Source organism: Gymnogyps californianus, chromosome 9, assembly GCF_018139145.2.
Source record: "Gymnogyps californianus isolate 813 chromosome 9, ASM1813914v2, whole genome shotgun sequence".
NCBI lineage: Eukaryota > Metazoa > Chordata > Aves > Accipitriformes > Cathartidae > Gymnogyps > Gymnogyps californianus.
Window position 1 is genome coordinate 18661497 of NC_059479.1, and position 26778 is coordinate 18688274.

General features: G+C 41.6%; 1 protein-coding gene across 1 annotated transcript in view; it reads right to left on the reverse strand.

The window, feature by feature from the left end:
* Window positions 1–26778, reverse strand: part of TENM1 (teneurin transmembrane protein 1) — an 840514-nt gene that overhangs the window by 34645 nt on the left and 779091 nt on the right. The window contains exons 24-25 of the mRNA XM_050901608.1: window positions 25459–25691; window positions 14271–14425 (exon numbers count right to left, since the gene is read on the reverse strand). Of these exons, the coding sequence (XP_050757565.1) occupies window positions 14271–14425; window positions 25459–25691 (388 nt within the window). The remainder of the gene's footprint in view (window positions 1–14270; window positions 14426–25458; window positions 25692–26778) is intronic.

Consider the following 26778-nt stretch of genomic DNA (forward strand, 5'->3'; position numbering starts at 1 on the left):
TAGATCTAGAAAGGCACAGATAGGCTCCAGACCTAGAAGAGCTCAGGAATGCTCTACAAAGCCTCTTGGAAAACAAAAAAAGAAAAGGAGTGGGGGACGGGGATGTGCAGGAGGCCCTAGAAGGGGTCCCTGGAAAGTTCTGTATTCAGAAAGGGCCCATAAGGGCGCTGGATCTAGAGAAGTCTGCTGAGCTAGAAAGGGCTGCAGAAGGGCTCCAGAGAAGTGCTACACAGGCTCTGAGAAAAAGCTCTAAAAGGCTTCCAAACCATCCCAGGAAAAAGATCTAGTGAGTCTCTAGACATGCTCCAGAAGCTATGGATGCGCCGCTTCCCCCCGCCCTTCACTCCAAAAAGCTCTAGATCTAGAAAGGCCCCAGATCTAGTTCACAAGCTCTGGTCCTCATGGGGGACTTCAACCACCCCGATATCTGTTGGAGGGACAACACAGTGGGGCATAAGCAATCCAGGAGGTTCCTGGAAAGCGTTGATGATAACTTCCTTCTCCAAGTGATGGAGGAGCCAATGAGGAGAGGTGCTATGCTGGACCTTGTTCTCACCAACAAGGAGGGGCTGGTGGGGAATGTGAAGCTCAAGGGCAGCCTTGGCTGCAGTGACCATGAAATGGTGGAGTTCAAGATCCTTAGGGCAGCGAGGAGGGTGCACACCAAGCTCGCTACCCTGGACTTCAGGAGAGAAGACTTTGGCCTCTTCAGGGATCTGCTTGGTAGAGTACCATGGGATAAAGCCCTGGAGGGAAGAGGGGCCCAAGAAAGCTGGTTAATATTCAAGGATCACCTCCTCCAAGCTCAGGAGCGATGCATCCCAACAAAGAGTAAGTCAGGCAAAAACGCCAGGAGACCTACACGGATGAACAAGGAGCTCCTGGACAAACTCAAACACAAAAAGGAAGCCTACAGAGGGCGGAAGCAAGGACAGGTAGCCTGGGAGGAATACAGAGAAATTCTCCGAGCAGCCAAGGATCAGGTTAGGAAAGCCAAAGCCCCGATAGAATTAAATCTGGCCAGAGACATCAAGGGCAACAAGAAAAAGCTCCTATAGGTATGTCGGTGATAAAAGGAAGACTAGGGAAAATATGAGCCCTCTCCGGAAGGAAACGGGAGACCTGGTTACCCGGGATATGGAGAAGGCTGAGGTACTCAACGACTTTTTTGCCTCAGTCTTCACTGGCAAGCGCTCCAGCCACACCGCCCAAGTCGCAGAAGGCAAAGGCAGGGACTGGGAGAATGAAGAACTGCCCGCTGTAGGAGAAGACCAGGTTCGAGACCATCTAAGGAACCTGAAGGTGCACAAGTCCATGGGACCTGATGAGATGCATCCGTGGGTCCTGAGGGAACTGGCGGATGAAGTGGCTAAGCCACTATCCATCATATTTGAGAAGTCGTGGCAGTCCGGGGAAGTTCCCACTGACTGGAAAAGGGGAAACATAACCCCCATTTTTAAAATGGGAAAAAAGGAAGACCCGGGGAACTACAGGCCAGTTGGTCTCACCTCTGTGCCCAGCAAGATCATGGAGCAGATCCTCCTGGAAGCTATGCTAGGGCACATGGAAAATAAAGAGGTGATTGGTGACAGTCAACATGGCTTCACTAAGGGCAAATCGTGCCTGACAAATTTGGTGGCCTTTTACGACGGGGTTACAGCGTTGGTGGATAAGGGAAGAGCAATGGACGTCATCTACCTGGACTTGTGCAAAGCATTTGACACTGTCCCACATGACATCCTTGTCTCTAAATTGGAGAGACATGGATTTGATGGATGGACCACTCAGTGGATAAGGAATTGGCTGGATGGTCGCACTCAAAGAGTTGCGGTCAACAGCTCGATGTATGGGTGGAGAGCGGTGACGAGTGGCATTCCTCAGGGGTCAGTATTGGGACCGGCACTGTTTAACATCTTTGTCGGCGACATGGACAGTGGGATTGAGTGCTCCCTCAGCAAGTTTGCCGACGACACCAAGCTGTGTGGTGCGGTTGACACGCTGGAGGGAAGGGATGCCATCCAGAGGGACCTTGACAGGCTTGAGAGGTGGGCCCGTGCAAACCTCATGAACTTCAACAAGGCCAAGTGCAAGGTCCTGCACCTGGGTCAGGGCAATCCCAAGTACAAATACAGGCTGGGCGATGAGTGGATTGAGAGCAGCCCTGTGGAGAAGGACTTGGGGGTACTGGTGGATGAAAAACTGAGTATGAGCCAGCAATGTGCGCTTGCAGCCCAGAAAGCCAATTGCATCCTGGGCTGCATCAAAAGAAGCGTGGCTAGCAGCTCGAGGGAGGTGATTCTGCCCCTCTACTCTGCTCTCATGAGACCCCACCTGGAGTACTGCATTCAGCTCTGAGGCCCCCAGCGTAAGAAAGACATGGACCTGCTTGAGCGGGTCCAGAGGAGGGCCACGAAAATGACCAGAGGGCTGGAGCACCTCTCCTATGAAGACAGGCTGAGAGAGTTGGGGTTGTTCAGCCTGGAGAAGAGAAGGCTCCAGGGACACCTTATAGCAGCCTTCCCAGTACTTAAAGGGAGCCTACAGGAAAGATGGGGAGAGACTCTTTATCAGGGAGTGTAGTGACAGGACGAGGGGTAATGGCTTTAAACTGAAAGAGGGTAGATTTAGATTAGATATTAGGAAGAAATTCTTCACTATGAGGGTGGTGAGACACTGGAACAGGTTGCCCAGAGAGGCTGTGGATGCCCCAGTCCCTGGAAGTGTTCAAGGCCAGGCTGGATGGGGCTTTGAGCAACCTGGTCTAGTGGAAGGTGTCCCTGCCCATGGCAGGGGGGTTGGAACTAGATGATCTTTAAGGTCCCTTCCAACCCAAACCATTCTATGATTCTATGATCTGCAAAGGCACTAGATGTCTTCAGAAAGGCTCTCAACATCTCTAGCAAAGTTCTAAATCTCTGGATCTTAGGCTCTGTTGTGGTTTAAACCCAGCCGGCAACTAAGCACCATGCAGCCGCTCGCTCACTCCCCCCACCCAGTGGGATGGGGAGAGAATTGAAAAAAAGTAGAACTCATGGGTTGAGAGAACGACAGTTTAACAGGACAGAAAATAATAAAATAATAATAATAATAATGACAATAATAATACTACTAAAAGAATTAGAATATAAAAAACAAGTGATGCACAATGCAATTGCTCACCATTCGCTGACCAATGCCCAGTTAATTCCCGAGCAGTAATCCACCCCTCCCAGCCAGCTCCCCCCCGTTTATATACTGGGCATGATGTCATATGGTATGGAATATCCCTTTGGCCGGTTGGGGTGAGCTGTCCTGGCTGTGTCCCCTCCCAGCTTCTTGTGCCCCTCCAGCCTTCTTGCTGGCTGGGCAGGAGAAGCTGAAAAATCCTTGACTTAGTATAAACACTACTTAGCAACCACTAAAAACATCAGTGTGTTATCAACATTATTTTCCTACTAAATCCAAAACACAGCACTATACCAGCTACTAGGAAGAAAATTAACTCTATCCCAGCTGAAACCAGGACAGGCTCTTAGCAATTTCTAGATCTACAAAGCAACAGGAATCTCTAGACAGTGCTAGATCTAGAAACGTCCTTTTAAAATTAAAAAGTCTACTTTTCTTTATTCCTTCAAACCAAATCCAAAAAGACTGAAGCAAATAGCTTAAGTTATAAATCCTTCTGGCTGGATGGGAGCATACAAGAATCATTCCATAATGAAATTAGTTCCTTATGACTAGGATACTTATACCAAGTTTCAACCATTTGACTTCTCCTGATTCCCCAAATTTTTGGCATACCTTTCATGAGCCACCCAACACACTTATTATAGTTCATGGTAGTAATGGCAAAAACCACATTCGTTTTGTTGTCACTATTGATGTGGACACAGAAATATAACTCTGAACTGGCAAGAAAAATAGAAGAAAAAAGAAAATGGATGGAGAACCTAAAGGGTTTTACATCATATGACTTTCCCCAGTTCTCAACAGAGACAGCTACACCCTGTTCACTTTCCCATTTTGCTTTGAGCAGTTGATTGAATGGCTATTGAGTGATGTTCAGACATTTATGATTTTCCTGCAATGTGACCTACATTGCTAAACTTCATAAATTTATTCTCCAAGGCAGTGTATCACTTTGCATGCCATACCCATCCCAAAGGAACCTATCAGCAGGAGATGAGGCCCAGTTTGTAAAAGCTGAATGTCCTTCAGACATTTTTAGCTAATTTGTTTGTAAATGTGATCGTTATTGTCAGAGTAACATACTGCATAAAATGGTGCTCTCTATCATTCTGTTTGCATCTCTCTGTGGCCTAAACTTCATAATGCACAGCTATAAATGTAACCTCTGTATGGCACACTACAAATGGATACAACCAATTTCCGTCTTGACATTTGCATTTTTCTCCTCCACTGACACTGTGTCTTTTCATTTTTTTTTCTTTGGCGCAAACAAGGGTAGAAAAGATGCTGAAGCAAACATGGTATCATGAAGAGGAGAAATCAGGCTGTCATTGCCCAGGCTGCAGCTCCTGCCACGTTACTTTCTGTGGTTGTCACAGCTTACTTTCATTTGACTTCAGCAGCTTGTAAGCATAACTCAGGGCAAACTTAGTCCTAATAATTATACTGGAGGTATCACTAATACCTCCCAAGCAACACTTCTTGGTACTAAAACCTTTTCAGTCTTTGTTTATAACCAGCTTTGAGACCTGAGAAGTACCCAGGCAGCAAGGCAACAACACCCTCTAGAGTTCCCTCTTGCTGACATGCTTCAAAGTCCTGCCCTCTGTAAGCTGTTATTATTACAGTGTTGTTTTGACAGGATCTGCAGACTTTCAGGTTCCCCTTAGCACCTGGAGCAATTTGCAGGCCAGAAGTATCGCTGTGCCGGCTTTTTTGACCCCCCCTTCCGCCAGTTATTGCGGTGCAATGCTTTCAGTCATGCAACCATACCCACGCTTTCTTTTACAGCTTTCAAATGCAGCAGTTTGCAGCTATGTAAAATTTCAATGACCTGATGATAGAATTAAATGCCTATATCGCTTTTTTCACTTACACAAAGGTTTTATGCCTTTATTTCTGTAAGCTTCCTCCTGATCTGTGCTGTCGTGAAGACAGACCAGGAGTCCAAAGGCCAGTCCTCACTCCTCTAAGATGTAGGACAATCTTCCTCTGACCTAGTCAATGCAACAATTTCTGTCCCAGCAGTGTGCGACATCTCTGCAGGATGGACACCACCACCTCTGGTGACTGCTGGCCTCAAACCTGCCCTGTACTCAAACTCCAGACTTGTGCCAGCCCATTTGGTCTCCATCCCCCTGATGCTGTGCAACATTTCCAAAGGCCCAAACCAGAATACACTGGGCAAACTGAAAGGCTTGGAACAGAGGCAGTAAAGACAGCTCCACGTAAAGCTCAATTATCATTTTTAGTCACTTTATAACATACAAAACCTGTTACATCTGTGGGAGGTCCTTTACCCCATAGATGCGTGAAGCGTTGGTTGGTCAGAGGAGGAGAGCAACATACACACAGTACCAGCCCTGACAATCTTAAAAAAAATGGCTAATGTAGGAGTTGCCTCCATCAAAGCAGCTATTTCTTAAATCACAGGCAGGCCTTGTTATTAGTAGATGTGGATGAACAACTGGATTAGAAGAAAAGCAGGGGCATTTTCTGCTCAGCTTGCCTCTGCATGCTCCCATCAGCATCTATATTCCCTTCTCAGCAGACCTTCTGGGGGCTTGGACTCCAGGATGTCAGGGACCAGCTTTCACTCTCCGACTACTTATGGTAGCTCTGCAGTATACGTAGAAACCACATATATATATATATGTATACAGACATATATGCATATATAGGTATATATTCTTCATGCATATATTTTGTCCACTATGTCTCCTCAACAGATGAAAAAAGTCAGATGTAGTAACTGATACATCTCAACCCACTGCAGACTCCCACCAGTTTGGCAAAGCTGCGCTAAACATTTTCAGCAGCGTAATTCAGCAGATATAAGGCCTCTGCCACAAAGAACTCATCAACTAGACTCCATCGTACTGAAACCATATTTAAATGAGAGAGATAATCAAAGGCTACTTGCGCATAAGGAATAAAAAGTGAAGCAACCAGATAAGTTGGTTGCTTGGGAAAGATTGACAGGAGAGCCTCAAAATGAGCCAGGCTTCTCAGCTGGGAACCCATTCCCTGGAGAGCTAAAAGAGGATCAGGTATTTGAGGAGCTGGGCAGTGCGCGAGGGCCTCGGCCACGCAAGGATGGTGGGCGAGACGGAGGAAGCCTGGGGGTGGCAAGGCAGCTTGGATGAGTTGGAACTGCTGGGTGGGTACGTACGGGGGCTTTGTGCACAGGCAGGCAGCATTGGGTGAGCGTGGAGGTTTCTGTTAGTCGGGAAGGTGCACCTGAGAGCACCCAGCCTCAGGGCTGAGCTGCTACCTTCTTGTCAGCCATCCAATTCTTACACAAGTTTCTTCCTTCTTGCAATTTCTCATTAGAAGCAAATGATTAAAAATACAATTTAAATCTGGCTCTGTATAGCAAAAAGTAAGAGAAAAGTAATGAGCAGAGGTCTGTCAGGTCTCCTTCACTTCACCATCAAGTGTCTAACACTCCCTGCCTCAACAATCAAAGAAAAGGATGCAATCGCTGGAAGAGTTGATTAAAATGTACATAGTCTTTTACTCAGTAGTAATGCATTATTTATGGCAGATAATTGAAATAAATTGCTGTTTTGCAGGTGACCAATACAAAAAAAGCACTTGGGCTTTAAGGAAGAAATTGCAGTGTGACTTCATCGCATGCTATCTCGCTTCTATGACTAATATTTCAAATTCAGTGATAGAATAATTTGATTAGAATATAAATTAGCTGTGATGAAACCACCCTGCTTTCTGTTTGATATTCTAAAAATCACATTATATGTCTACAAGTTTGATTCATGAGCTCTCACAGACTTTTTTCCACCTGAGGTCCTAATCCTATGAGCCTCTTTTCTCTCAGTTCCTGTTAAAGAGAGGCTACTTAACCTCTCCTCTACCCCTGGGAAAAGATTATTTTATCTTCTACCTGAAGATCCTTTTTAAAAAAGGCTTTCAGCTTGGTTTTGCTTCAAAGTATGGATACTAGTGACTGCTTGTTCCTGCATATGCTATTATAGCTGGAATTATTTTGTACAGGCTTCTGGTTTCCAAAGACTAACACTTAATTAATTGCGGTGGGGCTCATTTCTGAAAAGGTTTGAAAATGCCTCAGTAAAGGCTCTGTCCACTGCCTGTTTTGGTCTATTTTTCAGAAGCACACACATTCTCTTAGGATACAGTCACTCCTTGCTACACACTCGCCACTCGCTACCCTTTCAATTAAGCTTGGAAACGCACCCAGTGAGAAGCCCCGGTTCCACTGAAGCCAGTGGCAAAACAGTTGCTGATTTTGCTGGGGCCACGACTTCCACTCTAGTTAGTTAGCTTCTCTGGTACTCCAGCAAAGCCAGAGAAGAAGGAACAAGAAATTAAGCAGCAGAGTAAAAAGAACCAGAGAATAAGATGACTTTATACTGGAAAAAAAATAACAGCTTTTCTGGGCTCCTTCATGCAGCAAAAATTAGAAAAAATTATAATAAAGATCTTTTCTAAAAAGAAAAAAGCTCTGAAAGTCTTCTGTAAGGGAAGACCACAAATAAAAATTAAAGGGCCTATAAATTGTCATTTCTGCTTTGTGTGCTTTTTGTTCAGCAATTTCATGAATACACATAAAACATGTTTCTGCAAAGCACTGAAAAACACAGTTCAGAGATTTGGAATATTTATGATGCATTAATTACACATAACCAGAACAGTGTATCAAAAGCCTCACACAGGTAGAGGACTAAAAGTAAACCAAGAGCAGGGCCAGTTTCACAATACTTTGCTACAGTGAAAACAAAGTTGTTCCTTTTTGATGGCATGCAGCTCTCTAACACAATTAGAGTATTATGCATCTAGCGTTAAAAAAAGCCAATGAGAAAGCCTTTTGTGCTTTCTGCTTTTACAAGAATGCAGTCTACGCTGTCGGGTATGTAGAGAAACACCTAAAGGGATAGTGTGTCTTCCTCTGACCTGCAATACTAATTAATTAACTGGCTCCATGTAATCCTGCAGTTGCTTTGTGATATCCTACTCTCAACCTGGCTTACAAGTACTTCCGCCTAGAATCAGTTTAGGTTTTATGCTGGTAGCTCGCTCCCCGTGTTTCTCACCCGTTCGTCAGATCGTATTTTTGTCTTTCACATTTTCCTTTCTTTTCTCCAAACGTACCCAGTGAAAGTTCTGTTCAGGCTGTGCTTGCTCTGATGAGCAGACCCTCATTGCTGCTTTCAAGTGAGGTCACCATGTCCTGGGAGCTTTTTGTTCTGCTCAAAAGGCTTCCACAATGCCACTGAAGCATATTGTGCCGGTGCAGATGCTGGTGGGGAGCGCCTGCAGCACTTGTGACTGCGGGAGCAATGTCAGCATTTGCATTTTTGAGATATATACTACATTTTCAAGCAATTCTGCTCATCTTTACTCCTGCTTTCCAGCATTCTGTCCCTCACTTCACTATTTCAAGTAAGTCATCAACAGCATTACTTATTGCTCTCTCCACTTTCCTCCATCATTCAAAGTCGGCTGTCCAGGACATGCTATTCTTACCATGTGTGGGTCGCCTTTAAACCCTGTTCTAGAAATCTGCCTTTTAATTTGACCTATGCAAGCAAATTGCCTACGTAAGTAACACTGTCACATTTTTATAAGGGAGCAAAACATTTTGCAGTGTCACTGAAGTTTATGTGAAGCAACACAATATAGATGGTTCCCTCACGTGGAGAACTGCTGAACAAAGGCTGATGAAGTGCAAATGTCAAGAAAAAGTCTTCAAACCAGACCTTTCATTTTGGAACACAGCAGTGACAGTTATTAACACCATCAATCAGGCCGGAGCTATTACTTTGGCACAGACTCATGCCTAGTGGGACTGACATCAGCGTGAGAACAAGGCCATGGTTACAGGCTAAGAGAAAGCTCTGGGGATTCATTTTCTGTTGCCTTGCAAATGTTTGGTCTCTGTATTTGCAGTGACAGTGCTCGAGATTGGTTTAAACGGTTCCCAAATACTAACTGCTACCACTCGCACAGATATAAATGACTTGAGGTTCAGAGTGGTGGAAATTCAGCCCACATATTTCTCATGGGAGGAAAGATACAGGATGAAATTGCAAGATGTAGAAATATCTGCTAATTCTCTCCTCAGCTTTCACCACAGCAATGGAGGCAGAAGAGCAGCGAAGCTTATTGCTCAAGCTGAGCTGAAGTGTTTTTACTTTCACACAAAACCTCCCACAACGTCAATATAACTTCTATGAACACTGGATCTAATGAAGTCTGGTTTCCTAAGGACTTCCGTCTCATGGCTGACTGACCTGGGAGTTTAATAAGATCCAAGCACCAAATGAAGCTTTTCCTGTGAATGGGGCATTTATTAGATCCTGAGTGGAATCTCTGGAGTTTAATGAAAGAAAGCTCATGCTGCAATATTTCCTTTTGAAAGGGCACTTTAGGTCTCTCTACTCCAACTGGATTAATATTTTTTCTGGAACGTGTAGGAATTTAATTGCTGCGAAGGCTGGTGTTCCTCTGCAAATTTGTTTGAAATTGGCCCAAGATTTTGATTTACAGTGAGGAAAAGAATACTGACAGACAGATAGACATACATTCCCACACAATGTCCTCTCATTTGCTATCAATAACCAGGCTAAAAAATGTCTGTATACCCTAGGGATGCAGCAAACACTAAGAGAGTGTGCACATTTGAGAAAAAGAGCAACCTAGAGATGCCTCTGATCTAGACCAGGATCAAGCCCAAATTCATCAGGCAGTGAAAGAGAATGATGATCCCCTCTCTTTTCCTTCTTTCACCCTCCATCCCAGTCCCCTCCCTTAGCGCTCCTATTGCGGCTTGTGGCCAGGAGGCCCTTGCCACAGGTCCTGCTGCGGGGTGGTCCCCCCAGCCAGCCCACTGCTGGTGCAAGTTTGGAGAGCAGTTGGCAGTGCAGCAATTCGAGAAGTCAGCAGGAGTATTTTAGATGAAAGCTTATGTCCCTGATTTAGAGTACCTACAATAGTCTTCCTATCCAAAGGGTACGGGGAAGGTAGGAGATATAGTAGGTCATTCTGTCCTCTTCAGCTGGCCTTCAATCTGACAGAAGGAGATATTCAGTAGACTGTACAGCTGGGAGATCAGTTAGCTCAATCCATGGGGCCTCCAGCTCAGATGCAAAAGTGTAAGGTTCAGCATGAATTTACTATTCATTTAATTAACCTACAACAAAACAGCTTCCAAAGAACAAGGGAAGAATGGGAGCCAGACCTAGAAGAAGCCAAGGACCGAGCAGCAGGGGCACTCATCTGAAAAGTCTGGCATTCAGATTCTGGGTGCTGTAGATTAGTGAGGTGAATATTAAAAATCACAGAACAAATGAAGACCAACACCACCTCTTGCTATTCTTGAAAAAGGTTTTGCCTTTAAAATTTAGCTCTTGTTCATGTTCTAGTATTCAGGGTTTCAGAGGCAGCATTTTAAAAAAATATGACCAGCTCTATCAGAACGAAAGATACTGGAATAACTGATTTTAATGTAGGTGTCTGCTAAAATCCTGGCACCAATGGTGAGTGTTGAGTATATACACATATATATTCATTAAACTAGCTCTGAAGAGCCATTTTCTTTAGATTTGCTCCTTATTAACTAATTGAAGAACACTAAAATCATCTGTGCTGAGAAGAAAAGTCATCCAAGTTTTGTACATGCTGAAATAGTACTGAGAACGCTGGCATACCATATAAACACCTCAACCAAACGTCCTTTTCCTTCTAAATTCAGATTAACATCCTCACAGTGAAGTATGAGAGCGAAGTAATTAGTCAGAGCTTGGTGGTTTATCTGCCACAACATACAATCTTTTCAACCCCAGCTGTCCTGCCCTCTTCCTGTTATGAATGCAGAATACTACGCTTAAGAATGAGAAGGTGGTGAATAACAAACACAGAATGATTAATAAGAAGTGTTTCCATCAAAACTGATATTGGAATAAATGATTAAACCCTTTCATAATCAACTCATTTATTAAAGTGAATGCCTTAAAATGAAAGCTTGTCATTTATGGTAGTTTTCGCAATGGGACAGTTACTCTATGTGTTTACTTCAAGAGTACATTTTTGTATTTCGGTAAATCAAGAAATACTGATTTTGAGCAAGTCGTTGATTTTATTGTCAGAACAAATTTAGCTTTGAGAATTGATTTTATTAACCTATTTCATAAGTCCCTCTAAACACACAATTTGTGAGCAAATCACATTCTCTTGATGTAAATGCCATTTGTAATTTAGCCAAAAAACAATTTAAGTGAAGATGGGCCAAATTAATTTTTCATTTATGTTTATGCCATTCTGGAATAAACTCAGCAGTCTTGCAAGGATATACAATTGTTTCTGACTAAGTGAAAATATCATTCCCTTATTTTCATTGATATAATTTCAGATTAACACACTTGACTTCAAGGGGATGTGATTATTTCATAGGGTTTTCTGGTTATCAGCAACAATTTTGGAAGAAGACTATTGAGCAAATTTCATACAGTTACTTTTCAGAACATGCATTCTCGGCATTTATTTCACGTCTGTGTTTTACTACGTATGTGAAAAACCTCAAAAGTACGGATTCTGTGAAAAATTTCAGTAAGTAGATTCACTTAAACCCTCACAAAACAAATCCTCCAAACAAGAAATGCTTCCAAAAGCTATCTGTACATCTGTACTGCAGATTGTCAACAATGTGACTTCACCTATCAGCGACAGAAAATTATACAGCAAGTATTACTATACTTAGACTTAGAAAGTGACACTGGCCGCTTTTTAAGGACACTTTAATATGCCATCATTTATTATGTTGTTTAGAATATTTACTGGCATGCATTCACAATTTATCTGAAGATTATCTCAATCTATGTGGTAAGAACATATCTTGATTTCCCAGAATGTTGAAACATTTGCAAAATTTTGAGAAATGTGCAGCAATAGTTTCCTGTAGGTGCTGCAGCAGGGAAGCACCTGGATTGTTCATGGAAAAAAAAAGTTTATTTCTGCTTCTATGAAAATAAGACCCTACCCCAGCTGAATGCTGGTGTCCTGAGAGCAATATGAAGAAGAATTTGCCCTATGACGTGCTTCTTCTTAGCTACGATTTTGCAGAAGCCCCTTCTCCATGGCATTGGAACTATGTTGTAGAGTAAGGTAAACTAAACCTGTTTCTGGCAAGTAGCCAATCTACCAAAAAATAGGATTTTAGGGCTATTTAAATCTACTTACAAATTTGGCATATTTGATTTCAGCCCAAAAAGCTTACCTTTTTAATCTCATTTTAATTTAAAAAATAAAATAATTTTATTTCTGCATTTGCCAGACGCCCTGCTGCAACTTATTTGCTAAAGGATATTTGCATTTTTTAAAAGGAATCGAAAACTATCAAAACTCACCATTTCAGATTTAGTGAGACATTTTGTTACGGAGCAAAACGAGCAAAAATTTGAACACAAATACACAGCCGCACATTATCTGGCCAGTAAAGTAATTATTTGTACAGCCTGAGATGCAGATCACAAGGAGAAGGCAGGGAGCAGACGCTGCACCTGGCACCATTCCCTGCACCTCAGAGATATCTAATCTGGTTATTAATGCCCCAGGCGGTTGTTACATGTATCCAAGAAGCAAGCAAATGTGCTTCAGGCAGCTTTCAGTTCCATGAAGCATCGCTTTTGCCAGCTGGTATGTAGCAATGGAGCGGAGAGTCAGTGCCTCCAGCCGGGGGGAGCACTGCCTGCTGTAGTGGATTCCTGCTCATCACCTGCAGGACTGGCTGTCCTGCAAGAAGAGATGCCAGAGCAGAAGCCAAGGTGCCCAGAAGCCATATGATCTTAAGACAATTACTAGGCTAGTTTAAGCTTGGGTTTAGCACAACTAAGCCAGTTGACCCTGTTCTGCTTTACATGGAGTAATAATGTGTCTACTGGACCAGAGAGAATACAAAGGCCTGTCTATCCCAGAACTGGGAACAGGGAAGCTGAGGTTCTCCTCCCCACATTTGCAAATACTTAGGGTGCAGTGACATGTGAAATGGAACAGGGACACAATTTTCTGTTTTGACTCTAGTAATAAAGTGCTTCTGTGACAGCAGCATTAGATTCCATCATTTGTCCCTGTGAAACTGGGCAAGAACTACGCAAAACATTCACCCCACATTCTTCTTGTATGTGAATACAAGATCATAGTCACCTGCTATTACTCAAAGTCTACTTAGAACTGAGGAACAAGCTCTTACCATTGTTACACAGTGTATTTTAACCGTGATTTTCCAATTGTGAAGGACTGAGGAAAGGGCAGGGAGAAAATGAAATGCAAAATTAACTGGATCCTGGTTATTAGCTTACACAGTCCATAATATAACTTTAGTATGTTACTTGAATGCCTCAAGATTTTTTCAAGTACAGCTTTTCCCCCATTTTGAAGCTGATTAATTCAAGTATTTATTGGCAAAGGCCAATTCCTTCCTTGTGGTATCTGTAAGTGTGGCTCACTGACTAGTCAAGAGTACCATTTATGTTTCTTCATGTTTATCTATATATCTTATTTAGCATAAACTAGAGATGCGATAAGTGTCTTTTAGTCCTATTTCCTTTACACTGCTCTTGAAATAAGAACTGAAAAGCACTTTGAGAAATGTATTGAAATGCAGTAGCTTCACTGCACTACTGCTGTTGTGTAATTACTTACTGTAATGCTCCTCCATGATTTAGGACAGACTTCGATGTAAACAGAATATATATTTTTTCCATTTAGTAGTTCAAACAAATCAGTCTGAATGCCGGACTAAAGGAAAGCACTCTAAACTTCTGCTAAACTCCTTAGAAGATCTATCCGAGAGTAGCAAGCAACTTTCTAAAGCAGTATGTATTCTTTATATAAGGCCCTCTACACATTCATATGCCATCTCCTGGAAAAAATCAAGTGTATAGTTTTGCATTTATATGGTACATCTTAAAATAATCATGTGAATGGAAGATCCACTCCCTACTGTGCAGTCCAGAATTATCTGATTCATCCAGCATATTCTGATGTACAATCCTTGTACAAGAAACTAAGTTATCTGTCTCCACAATGTGTAGAAAAGTGACAACACATGAAAAGCAGGTGTCTACCTGAGTGATGTCCATTCCCGAGTCACAGCTCAATGGCTGGGTTGATGTGAGGCCGTTCGAACCTATTATTGTTGTGATCACACCGTTCTCATCAATTTTCCGAATCATGGTACCGTCAACAAAGTAAATAAATCCATGCTTATCTACAGTGATACCTGGACGAAGGGAAAGGGTAAAAAAGAGTGTTAGTACTGAAATCATCTAGATTAAAAAGTATGAGCTTAAAATGTTTCCTCTCCTCTTAGACTCTGAAAATCTGCTGATCAAAAAAAGTATGACTTTTTTTTTTCTACCCATTACTTATTTGAGGCTTATACAAACCGTATATGGAAAGATCATACCCATATATCAGACTGTCTCTGACTTACAGAGAAAGAGGGAAGATATGAGGAAGAAACGGAACAAAACAGCAGAGGCTTTGCTTTTAATGTAATTCCACACACATAGAATCAGGCTCTTCAATAACTTTACTTCATGTCCATCACAAAGCGGGACAAGACTAGCTTTTCTAAAACTTATCTTACAGTTGATTTTTCTTCATTTTCACTTTCTTAATTCTCATGCAGAGGCAAATTTTTTTTTTTTTACTGTACTGTCTGAATTATCAGAGTGTCTGAGCAAGGAAGAAGCACCCACAGAAAGTGAGAGAGACTTTTGTCATGATATGGGCTATGCATACAAATGGTGCAAACCAGGCTCTGCTTAGCAGGCAGAAGGAATATCTGTGCTGCAGAACGTATCGCAGTGCAGTGTTGCCCAAGACGACGGTCATGTACTGGAACCAGCCTCATGACAACAGTGGGCTTCAGCAGGAGCTAGTGCAGTTCTCCCGCTTCTGGATCTGCAATAGCTCTAGCACCACTGCACTGCACGGGAGAGATGGACACTGAAACAAATGCGAGGGCTATGCAAAGGAAAGGTCACGGTCTTCTGTATTTCAGTGGGGAAACTGAGGAACAGAGGGCTTGCTGTCTCCCACCAGCAGTGTGTGGTACAGCCATGTCACAACTCATGCCCGGCCTTGTTCTGTCCCAGTCTAACACTTTCTCCCCAGTTCTTCCTGCATTCAATTTGTTAGACTTTTCTATATTGCATGAACTGTAAGTAAGATCTTTTTTCCCTGAAATGTTGAAAATATAGCTAGAAAAGCACTTCTATTCATGTCAGGTTTGTGAAATCCTTTCTACCAAAACTGCTCAATTTCTTGCTTTAAACTACTTCATAATTTCCCATTTAAAGTTGCATAACTTTGCAATTATAGCAGCTGCTGTGCACAGCCAAGCTATTTTAATAATGAATTTATGTTCTGCTACACAGAAATGAAAGGCAGAGGACTTGAACAGATGGTTCGGACAGTGGCTTATATGGTTCTTGATTTTTGTCCCCTGCATTTAGCACAACTGAAGGCTGCATGTACTGTGAGTTTACAAAACATTTGTCTGCACGCCAGTTTAGGATCTCACACAGCAATTCCACACGCCATTAAAAAAGAAAAAAATCCCAAACTAAATTCCCTCACCTCCCAGCCCCATTTCCTTATATTAATTTAATTTCTTTAAATATATAGGAGAAGTTATAGCTGGGGACAAGGGAGAGTAAGCAGTCTGGGAGGCAGGGGCAGGACCAGGCGGCCCTGATGGGGAACATGCATCTCCCACAGGGATGGGAGAAGGGGGGACAGTCTCCCCAGGCCCCTAAATAAATCTGTACCTGGCAGCTGGAAATGCCTGGGGATTGAGTTTGAGTTACATACACATTTGAGTGTAATATGCTTTCTCTTACAGTGTTAACACCCAGTGGCAGGGTCCCAAGACAAACTGCCCATGATCACTTCTTTTCTAACAGAAAGCAGGAATAACATTCACAACAGTTTTTCTACCGTGGCCAGAAGGTTAGCGAGGGCTCGACTCTCCCCTCTGCCAGAGCAGGCTGACCTCCTCTGCCAGAGGGTTTCCATCCCTTACTCCGGCTGAGAGGGAGGCACTGAGCAAGGCTGCGAAGGCCTCGCAGGGGGACAGGCTTTCGGGGTACACCCTGCCACCATGTCCCCCACTGCCTAGCTCCCATCCAGAGGTGATTCTTCACTGCAGGTGACATTTAGGCACCTTGCAAAGGTCTGAGGGTATCATCACAAAAAAAATCCAAAGGCCACAGCAGTTAACTTTAGCGTCTAGTGCTCCTACTACGTCCAGCTTTCAGGCTATCTATCAGCACCGTGTTGGTAGTTGAAATTAATTCTTTAAATTGCCAATTCAGCGTATTCATCTGGCTATGAACTGCTGTTACAAGAGGGGTATTCGCCATCCTGTCACCTTCTCCATCCAGGACAAAAAACACCCATGGACTGCTGCAGTGTCGCAGGGTAGAGGGTTAGGCCACATCGCTTCATTATGTGAAACGGCTTATCACTGAAATGTCCTGTTCTCCAGGACAGATGTCACCTGGGGGATTGAAATCACCTGGGGGGCTGGATGGGCCAGCTGGGGGGAAAGCTGGGAGGTTATAAAAAGGCTAAAGGAAGAGCAGATGCCTTAGGGCCTGACTCCCTGCTGGCCTGTGAGCTTACAGCTCATGCCTCCTTGGTACCGGCTCCCTCAGAGGATCTTCATTCTTTAACTACAGAGTAATGGTGCTTTTGGAAACTACAGAACGACTGGCAAGCTTACGGCTGTCATCTGCTTCTGAGAAGTCCAATTATAAATCCGAAAGGCTGAAGGTTTGAAGGTGAGCTGAGGTAAAGAGTGCATCTGAGAAGAAAAAGGGTTTGTTTTGGTGTTGGGGAGGTGACTTGTGTGTTCCAGTTTTTGGGAAGGGATGGCACCTCTGTCTGTCCCTCACGCATGCTAAAGAGACTTTGCACTGAAGAGATGTGCACACCAAAAGCCAGAATTAGGGGTGTCTGTAGGGCTGGAGCCAAGGGCCGGCTGCCTCTTCAGAAGCAAAGGCTAGGTGTGTGAAGCAAACTGCAAAATCTCTTTTGATACAACTGAGCTGCTAAAACATCCACCCTAAAACCCCAATCAAAGCAAAAAGAAATCCAGCCTGGTTATTAATGACCATATGAACAATTCATATATAAATCTGGTGAGGTTTTACCAAATGGTATTCTGAGGGAATGCACATGGCAGAAGCCAACAGAGCAAACCACACCGAAAGGACTGTACCTTCTGTGGTACATCTAGAGGTCTGCAGAGGTTTTCATGACAATAGGCCTTCCCAAAGGCCTGAGTCACGACCTGCTGTTTAGTTTGTACATGGATAAATTTTCTCTTCAGAAAATGAGAAGGGCTGGGTTGACTCTGCTACCCCAGTTTGGGGCCACAGAGCAGGTGGAGCCGGGCTCTGAGGCACCTCCTGCTGTTCTCGCTGGGATGCTCAGGGGTTCCTGCCTGGGCTCTGTCCTGCTCTGATCAGCTTTATGCTGTGAAGCTGAAGCTTGCTTAGGGATTAACAGTAAATGGAAAAGCTGCCAGGAAGTTGTTCTAGGGTTTTTTTCTTCAGGGAAGTGTGAAGGTTGGAGACAGAAGTCTCTTCAGTCCCAGCCTCCTCCTACTTTCTTGAGAGTCTCTTCAAGACTGCTTTTGAGAAGAAAAAGCCATGCTGGACTGCTGTGGCAGGGAAGGTGTGAGGAACAAGGACCACCGTATGTGACTGTTGTGGTGTGCATGCAGCTATGATTGTTGGGGGCGTTCTTAACCTTACTGATATTGCATCGTGGGAGCAGTATTAGATGGGATTTGATTTGCTTTCCCGTGTGGTTCACAGGCTCAAATGAGAAACCTGATGTGGGTGGGAACTACAGCACATGCGCTGTGTCTTAGTCTGCCTTTGCAGAGGGGTGGTGCTGCATGGTAAGCAAGGAGCTGTGCTTCTCACCTGGGTAGCGCAGCCCTGGATCAGATCCATGCCATGGATAACACAAGGCCAGGATCTATCACTAGGACAAGTGCATCTTCTGTTTTACGCAATTTCCCTGTGAACAGATGGCTGTGTTGGCTGCAAACCATCCATTATATAAAAATAAAAAATTATGCTGCAATGAAATAAAGCTACTCAGCTGTGTTGCTGAATGGATTTCAAACACTGACTATATAAGAAAACCAAAGGTCCTTTAATGTTCATAGCGTACATTTTGCGCTCCAGCCATTGCAGAAAGGCAACCTATCTGCAAGGGAAGTACATATGCCAGTGTGATGGCATGAATGAGCCCAAGTCTTCAGTATTTGTACTAAAGATAATAAATTTCTGGTACTTCCTAATAAGCCAGTTTCTTCAAGTACCAGTGTATATGTTCAACAACAAACTACTGCTTCCAGTGCTTACTCCCGTACACTAAAACAACATGACTACCTATTTGAAAAAATTACTTATGCATTTAAGTCTTGTTGACAAATACCCTATATAAGGCATCCATTGGAAAACAAAATAACAGATTTGTGGCTAAACTGTCCCAATTTATTCATTATTAGACTTGGATTCATTAATGCTCCTGTCACATCTTGCATGACGCTTCACATAATCTGTACTCCAAGAGTTTATTTTTAATCCTTTTCTGACGTACAGTGTAATGCAGAATCAAATCACATGCAGCACTTCAATTGTGCTTTAATCACCGAGGAACTCGGAGAGGAAACATGCACATGCTGAGTGTAATGAATTGCACTGAGTGGAAGTAGGAACACTGCTCACTCCACGAGTGAGTAAAAAGGGCCATTTTTAGGTGCCTTTTCTTTGCACAGAGAATGAGACGTAGTTTGTATTAGGCTCTCAGTCTGATTCTGTTTTTTTTAAGGAACCGCAGCACTAACCTGTATGCCCAACTGATGCTGTCTTTGGGCACAAATGTGACCTATTGCACAAATGACAGACTTAACCTTGCTTGGATATGAGGTTCCTCATTAAACACTGATGTCTGAGTAAGGACAAAATAAACTTGTGCAAGGATTTAGTCTTGTTCTTTGACTGAGGGCTGAGCACAGTCTCTTTCTGAGTAACATGCTTGTACTGAAGGACTGGTTTTAGTCATGTTTAGTCGCTGGGACTGTCTTACATAGGACTAGATTTTGTGCGTGAATGTAAAACAGTAGCTCTTATGAACATCTATCTCCTTATGTGCAGACATCTTGGAACAGTATTTATAACACTTAGAGGTCTTTTAATCAGTACCATTTAAATTCTGTTAATTAACATTAAAAATGAACTGCTGCTAGTGCAATCACACATGGCTACTAAGTATCATCACTAGAAAGACTCTGCAGAAAAGGTTTTGCTCTTTATAATGGTTTTCTGCACAAAATAGAACTTAGTAGATGGGCTGGGTACAACCATGATAAACACAGAAGGCTGATTATAACCTCTCCTCTTATATGCTCTCAGGAGTGATTTTGGTTAAAGGGTTATTTCCCTTGACAGATCTGCCTTAGTGCACATATGTACACGATTACAAATGCAAATAACACTTCGAAAGCAAACTGATCACTTCTGTGTGTAGTTCTCATAAATTCAAAATACATATGATTATTATTCATATGATCTTTCAGTCTAGAAATTTTGGCATTTCAACATTAATGGAGCTAAGCATATAGTGCTAAAAATATGGATTAAAAGTAATACAGTAAATTTCCAATTAAGATATTTTCTTTTCTTCCCCCCCCCATCATAGCCCGCACTTGCATTCTAAGAGACTCTTTTTGGGAACAAATCCTTTTAGAACACATCAATAAACAGCAGCTAGAGCTATATGTTGCCCACTTCTGGAAATTCTACTTTATACTTTTTGCTCAGCTAAAAACTTTGCAAACGAACATTTTACATTGAAAACTTCTAATTAAACTTCTGAAGAATTTGTAAAAGAAAATCTAAAACTACTGGTAAGGACCGATAAAAGAGAATGCCACCTTCTGCTGAAGAAAAACTGTATTTAGAAGGAACTTGCGATTCTCATAACTTTTAATAGGAAGAAGTGAATCAAATTGGTTAATTACCATTTTATGGTTGGTAAAAGGGCAAATTACATGCCATCCATTTCTAAACTTCTAAATGTCTCCGGTGCTTTTAATTAAAGCTGCCATCTAGAAACTACTAAAGCAATTTTATGCAATTAGTTATTTATAGGTTACCATAATACACCACTCAAAATATGATTCAAGTGATTTGCAGTCTGTTGCTTTGTGATCTTTGTCATCTTTACTTCATTACTGTCTCAGTACTAGCGGCAAAATATTCAGCAGTTCTTTGTCAGCTGGAACACAACTTCAGTACTTGCACTTGAGTGGTGTTCTCTTTAGATGCATAACAGTAGAGTTGGAGCAAGCAGCATTTTTAACTACTGACTGTGAATGAAAATGTCCTGCTTCCAGTCTAAGACATGATGACTGGGGTCATACTTACTGCTGACAATGGTTAGCAGAAAAGTGAAGAACTTATGCATTCAGATGAAGGTTGGATGAAATTTAGGAAAACTTGCTGTCCAAAAAGTTTAACTTAAATGTTCTACAAGATTCTCTGACTTCTGAAATCATAGGTAGCTAAGACTACTGAAGAGAAAAATAAGGAGTAAATCTTGCTGAATCAAAAATGGCATGAGATGAATTTTTTGCTGGTTCTATGAGGCATACATGACAATAATTCAAGGCTGCAAATCACCTTGGTTTGTCTACTTCTTTATATATTGCTAATGAAACATCTCACCCCATTCTACTTTCCTTTTTGAATTGCATGGAAGGGTTGAAAAGGTCTTAGGAATTTACAGAACAGCAGAGATTGCTGAATAAATAGTATTGATCATTACCTGTGACAAAGAGGCCTTGTTTTCACAAAAGGCTGTATTAGGAATTTGGTGTGCATCCTACTGAAGGTAACAGGAATCTTTTAGCTGAGCAGGAGCAGGCCCTAAACAGGCTACTGTCATTTGACAAATGTAAAGGTTTAATCTGAGCAGTTGTTCTTACAGCTTTATTTACTTTAGAAAGTATTGCTGCAGATGGTGAGCAACAAGACTGATTATTTCAGGATGTAAGCTACTGGGGCGAACACATTTTCAAAACAATGATTTTTTTTTTGGTAGTATTTCCTTAGTAATTTCAAGCAAAATGAATAAAACTATGCTGCAGAACTGATTTTTAATTTAAGCTTTCATTTGTGTTGCTAGTTCATGGCCATGGGTCTGAGTGAAAAAGGTTCTTTGCTACAGCTGTGTATAAGGTATTTATGCATGGGATTTAGAACTGACTCCAACCTTCTACATTTCCCTGGTGCTTACTTTGAGGTCACCGCACTGCATTCAAGTACTCTGTACTCAGCGTGCAGTTTTTAATTTCTTGAGGCATTGACTGTACACATAGCTTGCACATACAGTGTGTGCGTCTATCTTCTAGTTCTAGAGCCTGGTCTGGACCCAGGAGTCAAAAAGCAGACACTGCAGGACCTTAGATGCTTAAATCTTTGGATTTAGTGCTTGGGTTTCCAAATGTTGTACATCACTTCTGAGGCTTAGGGTTCAATCATTGGAGTGACTTACTGTTTTCACAAAAGTGACTTAGTTTGTGTTTCCACCACAGCTGTCCTGTGTGAATGCTCTGAGTCAGTCACAAATACAAGGTAATTGAAATCAGATGTTAATCGAAGACACTTTTCTTAGTATACTGACTGGGAGACACTGTAGCTCAGCAAAAATGTGGTAACTTGATTGTCTCAGCCTCTCACTGCCTCTGTCAATTAAGCCTGGAAAGCCAAATCTATTTATATGTCTAAAGCCCACTGATTTCACAAGGGCAGGGTAGGTAAGTGTTTAATGCCTTTGATCCAAGCATTGGCTTTGCAGTGCTAAGTAGAACAACTCCCAGGTATTTCTATTAATTTTAGTGCTTCTTACTGCTCCAATACTCAATGATTAATCTAGTTAAAATCAGGACACTATCTCTTAGTGCCTTATTATAAATACTAATCCAGATTGCTTAAATGACAGTGTTGGTGACTAGATGTGCCATAAATACTTTTTATCAAAAAATCCCCAAACCCACCAAACAGAATTCCCCACCCCAAAATTAAAATCTGTTACTTGGTAAAGTTCAGGTGATTGGAATTCAGTCAATGATTAATATCTCAGTGTAGTTACTTCTTCATTTTCAATATCTTCTTGTGTAATAAATGTGTTCAGCTTGTCACAGATCTTATTTTATGTCCCCACCTTGTATCATTTCACATTCTGCTTAAGTACTTGGTCATCTATTACATGACTCATTAGTCTGAGATCTCTACGGAATTAAAGAAAGTTGCAGTAAAAATAATATATTGAAGTTCAAATTTCAACTACACCACCCATGCATGTTTAAAAGCATCTTTCAAAGTCAGCTCAACATACAATAGTGCAAGATTAATGTTCACTAAGCCCCATCTCTAGTCCTTCACAGAGACGTGGGAACAGACTGAACAAAGCTACATGTGTTTGTTACCTGCAAAATAAAAGTTGTGGAAAGCAGATCAAATCATAATTGATTAGTGTGCCTTCATGATGTTTTCCTGTCTGGCATTTAATTCCTGGTCACTAGCCGAAGGCAGTTTTGCCAAATAAAGATAATGAGAAATAAAAGTTGATGAAAGACTTAAATTATTAAATAATAATCTAGGACTCCCCCAAAACCTACCTGCATGCCCACTGAAGTAGAAAAATCATTACGTTCAAAAAAGTTAAAACAGCATTTGAAGCAACTTTCATTCAGAAAAGTAAGAAAGAGTATTTGAATTTCCACTCGTTAACATATTTCTGAGGATGTTACCAAACAGGATTAAGTTTCACAAGTGTTACACAGTAGGTATTTCTCATCAATTTTGCAAATGGATAAACTGGGTCATATAGATAAGCTCTTGTTCAGAGTCACAAGCATCTGGTAGGAAAAATGAGAATATGACTTTTGAGCTGTAACTAACCAAGGTCAGACGGACACTAAACGGAGTTCTTTCTCAGATACTACCTTTCTACCAAGTAAGAGGTAAATTTATTTTTCATTTATAACAGGAAAAAAAGGAATACTCAGGACAAAAATAAGAAAGCAAATGGGAAAAAAAAAAGCTAAGCATTTTTCTATATCAGCTTAAGAAATAAATGGTAATCTTGTCTGGTCATTGAATAATGCAAGTGATTATATTTAATAATCTCTTGGCAATTACTTGGTCTTTATCTGCATTATCAGGTACCTATTTTTGCACTGTAAAAATCTCAGAGGTGAGAAATTAGAAGCAATTCATTTATTTCTGTGTTCAAATACTACATAACATTGTGTTGCTTTGTGTGCAAGTATTTTTAAACATGGATAAGATATTGGTGAGTCTGTGGACTCACCAAAATTTTTGTCAGTTTCCTGCCTCCTAGAAAAAATATTTTTGTGTATACTGTTTGAATGTTATTTCAGTAGAGATGTGACATCTTCTGACTTGACAATTATTCCAAAACCAAGCAAAGTAAATGATCCAAAAGAATCTCTAAAACTGTATTTAAGTATGTGAGGCTTTTAGGTTTCTTAATAAATAATACATCTATGGGTACCAGGCAAGTACTTCCTACTACTTTCTAAGGTTATTCAACCTCCTACCGTTTAGAGGAAAACAAGGACGTGTACTTATAAGGCCATTATGATAATACACAGCTAATTGTTCATCCTGGGCTGCTGACTACAGGTTGATGCTGCATTTTGCTAGGCCCTGTACAAAAAGGGCATGTGGCAGTCCGTAGTTCCTTGAGATTAAACCCCAAAACACAACAAATCTGACAATTTCAAACTGATGTAATTTAGAGTACATGCATAAATCAAAAGCAGCTCGGAGCCATTACCTGAATTTGCCAGTATATGAGCCATTGTCCGCTAACGGTTAATTTTTTAATATTTGCTGGCTGCCCGAGACCTCATGAATTGTACTTTTATTCCTCTTAATTTCTTTATGACTAGAACCTTCTGTTAAGGAAGCCAGCTATGCATGAGTATTTTTAAAGTAAATAGCATATTACGAATTTTCACTGCCCTACTTCCCCAATAAGAAAACAAGATAGAAGAACTAATTGTAATGTAATTAGATATAATCAATTGTAATCAGCAATAAAACATCAATCATTTTCCTGCTAAAGGATCTGAAAACCTTTGTTTTCTACTATTTTTAGAATTGATTCATTACATTAATTAGCTGCCTGAAGATTAGCATTTATTTATACTTACCTCACACTTACCTTCTATTATTAAAGACATGTTAAAGTCACTATAATTACAATGTGTCTCTTGCTAAGCCTTACAACAGGATTATTTGCTTGTCTTAGAGACGTTTCTGCCTGGATATACATTCTAATTTGCTATTGATATACAGCCTTCCTTTATTAGCTCACAAAAAATAATCAAACCCCCTTCCTTAGAGCTAGTCATTAGGAGGGAGCGGTGTGCTACGGGGGAAGCATGCTAAAAGCCCAGCAGGGCTCTGCCATGGGACCTGCTGAGTTCCAGGGATTTCAGTGGGAGTTGAGGGTGATCAGCTGCTTTAGAGCACCAAATCCAGAGACTTTATCACAGTTCTAATGCACACTGCAAGGGGATTAATTGTGGCACTGGTGGGGATTCAAGGCTTCACAGGCATTTTGCCTGTGACAATACAGGACGTACTCTGACAGGAAGGCTGCAGCAAAATGCCTGTTTCACGTGCAGTAGGTGAGATGCTCATCTTTTGCAAAGTGCATTTAATAAGGAACGACAAACTAGAGTTCCAAATAAACTTGATTTTGCTGGCTGTCTGATTTGAACAGCCCTGACTTAATGTGTATGAGTAAGCTCCATTAACATTACTAGAATCACCTGAATGCATAAAATCTAAAAAATGGACTTTGCAACCATATTATTTGCTTAAAAGTTAAATATAATTAAGTGCTGCCACCTTGCAATTGAAAGGTAATAAGAGGAGTGTTGCCATACAAGGAGAGAGTATTTCAGAGGACGCTAGCTGGAGCCTGCTGCTCCTGCTCCTCCCTCATAAAGGGCTGGTTGTATTAAAAATGTGAGTGAGCTTTATGAAATGATTTGGCCTGCTTATAGTTGGTTAAGTCATCACCTCAGACCCATTTTTGTACATCCAGTTGCATCTGAGTTTCTAAATAATGGAAGGAAATGACAGATGACCAACACCAAGTACTTCAGATATGCTCTTTTCTTACCTCTTGGACTGTTGAGAGAGGCCTCAGATGCCTTTCCACCATCTCCACAGTGACTCTGGTCAAATGGAAGGCACTGGTCACCTGTTCCTGCCACCACGTCTGCATTTTTGGCCAGATCCTTCGTTTCAATGAGAGATTTTGCTTTGTAGACTTTTCTGGTGTTGGTATCTGACAAGTAAAGGGATTCTGACACTGGATCAACGGCCAAGTAATATTTATGTGCAGGGCTTGTACTAAAACAGAAGAGAAGAGCATCAAAGTTGAATTGTTTTTCTTTTTAATCGCTGTTCATGGCAGCAAAACAATTGTATTTTACTTATCTGAAGATGTCTGTTCAATGATTTGGAGATGACAGAGGCATAAGTGAGACCAGCTTTAATATAGCTCATGCAAGCACCACTGCTGAGAGGGAAGGCACTAGTACTGGCTGCAGAGCCAGCTATGTATCAGCGAGCTTATGCAGAGAGTGGTATTGCTAGAGTTAGTCTGTCCATCAGTACCCAGCCACCCCAGTATAAAGCTAACTGGAGTGACCTCAGCTTAGTTATAATTATTACTATCAAAAGCAAGGTCATTTTTCTATACCTGAAAAAGTCCTAGTACTCTTCGCACTGAAAACAAATCTACGAGTTGCAGCAAAGTGAAACACAGACTGTTCTGCATGGGCGCAAGTACCCACTCTTGGTTATTTTTATCTGTTTCTAAACCTTAAGACATATGAAGGTGTGAAATATGGTGCCTTAATTCATGCCGACTGTATTGTCAGGAGCAAGGCAGAAGGCCAAGTACTGTCAGTGCAACTAGGCATGAATTAACACACCATAATTCATGCACTGAAGTGCCTTATTGAGATTATAAAATGTTATTTAAAAAAATATTTACATATGTTAATTAAATGGTGACAATCATAAATTCTAATTGGAGAACTGGGCTGCATCTTATGAACCAGTAAGACTTTCTGTTTCTTTTTCAGTGCAAAGTTAATTTCCAGTTTGAGGAAACTGTCTAAGCACATGGCACACCACGCTAGTGTCCTGAGCCTGGTGAGACTGCAGTGTAGTCCTGATTATAAAATAAAAATCCAGATAGGTGTAGATCCTTTAAATCACGCAGTCGGCTACTGAAATGGTGGGAGATAGGCACAGGCAGAGTGGTGGCCAACGCCTGGCAGTGTTCAGGTGCTCAGACAGTATTTTTATCACTGCCATGTTTCTCCAGGAGGAGATTTCTGACAGGCGGCCAGGTTAGAGACTGACCTGCCTGCATCCCTGTAACTCTACATGGGACTATCCTATCTGCTCTGCAGATTAAAAAGATTGT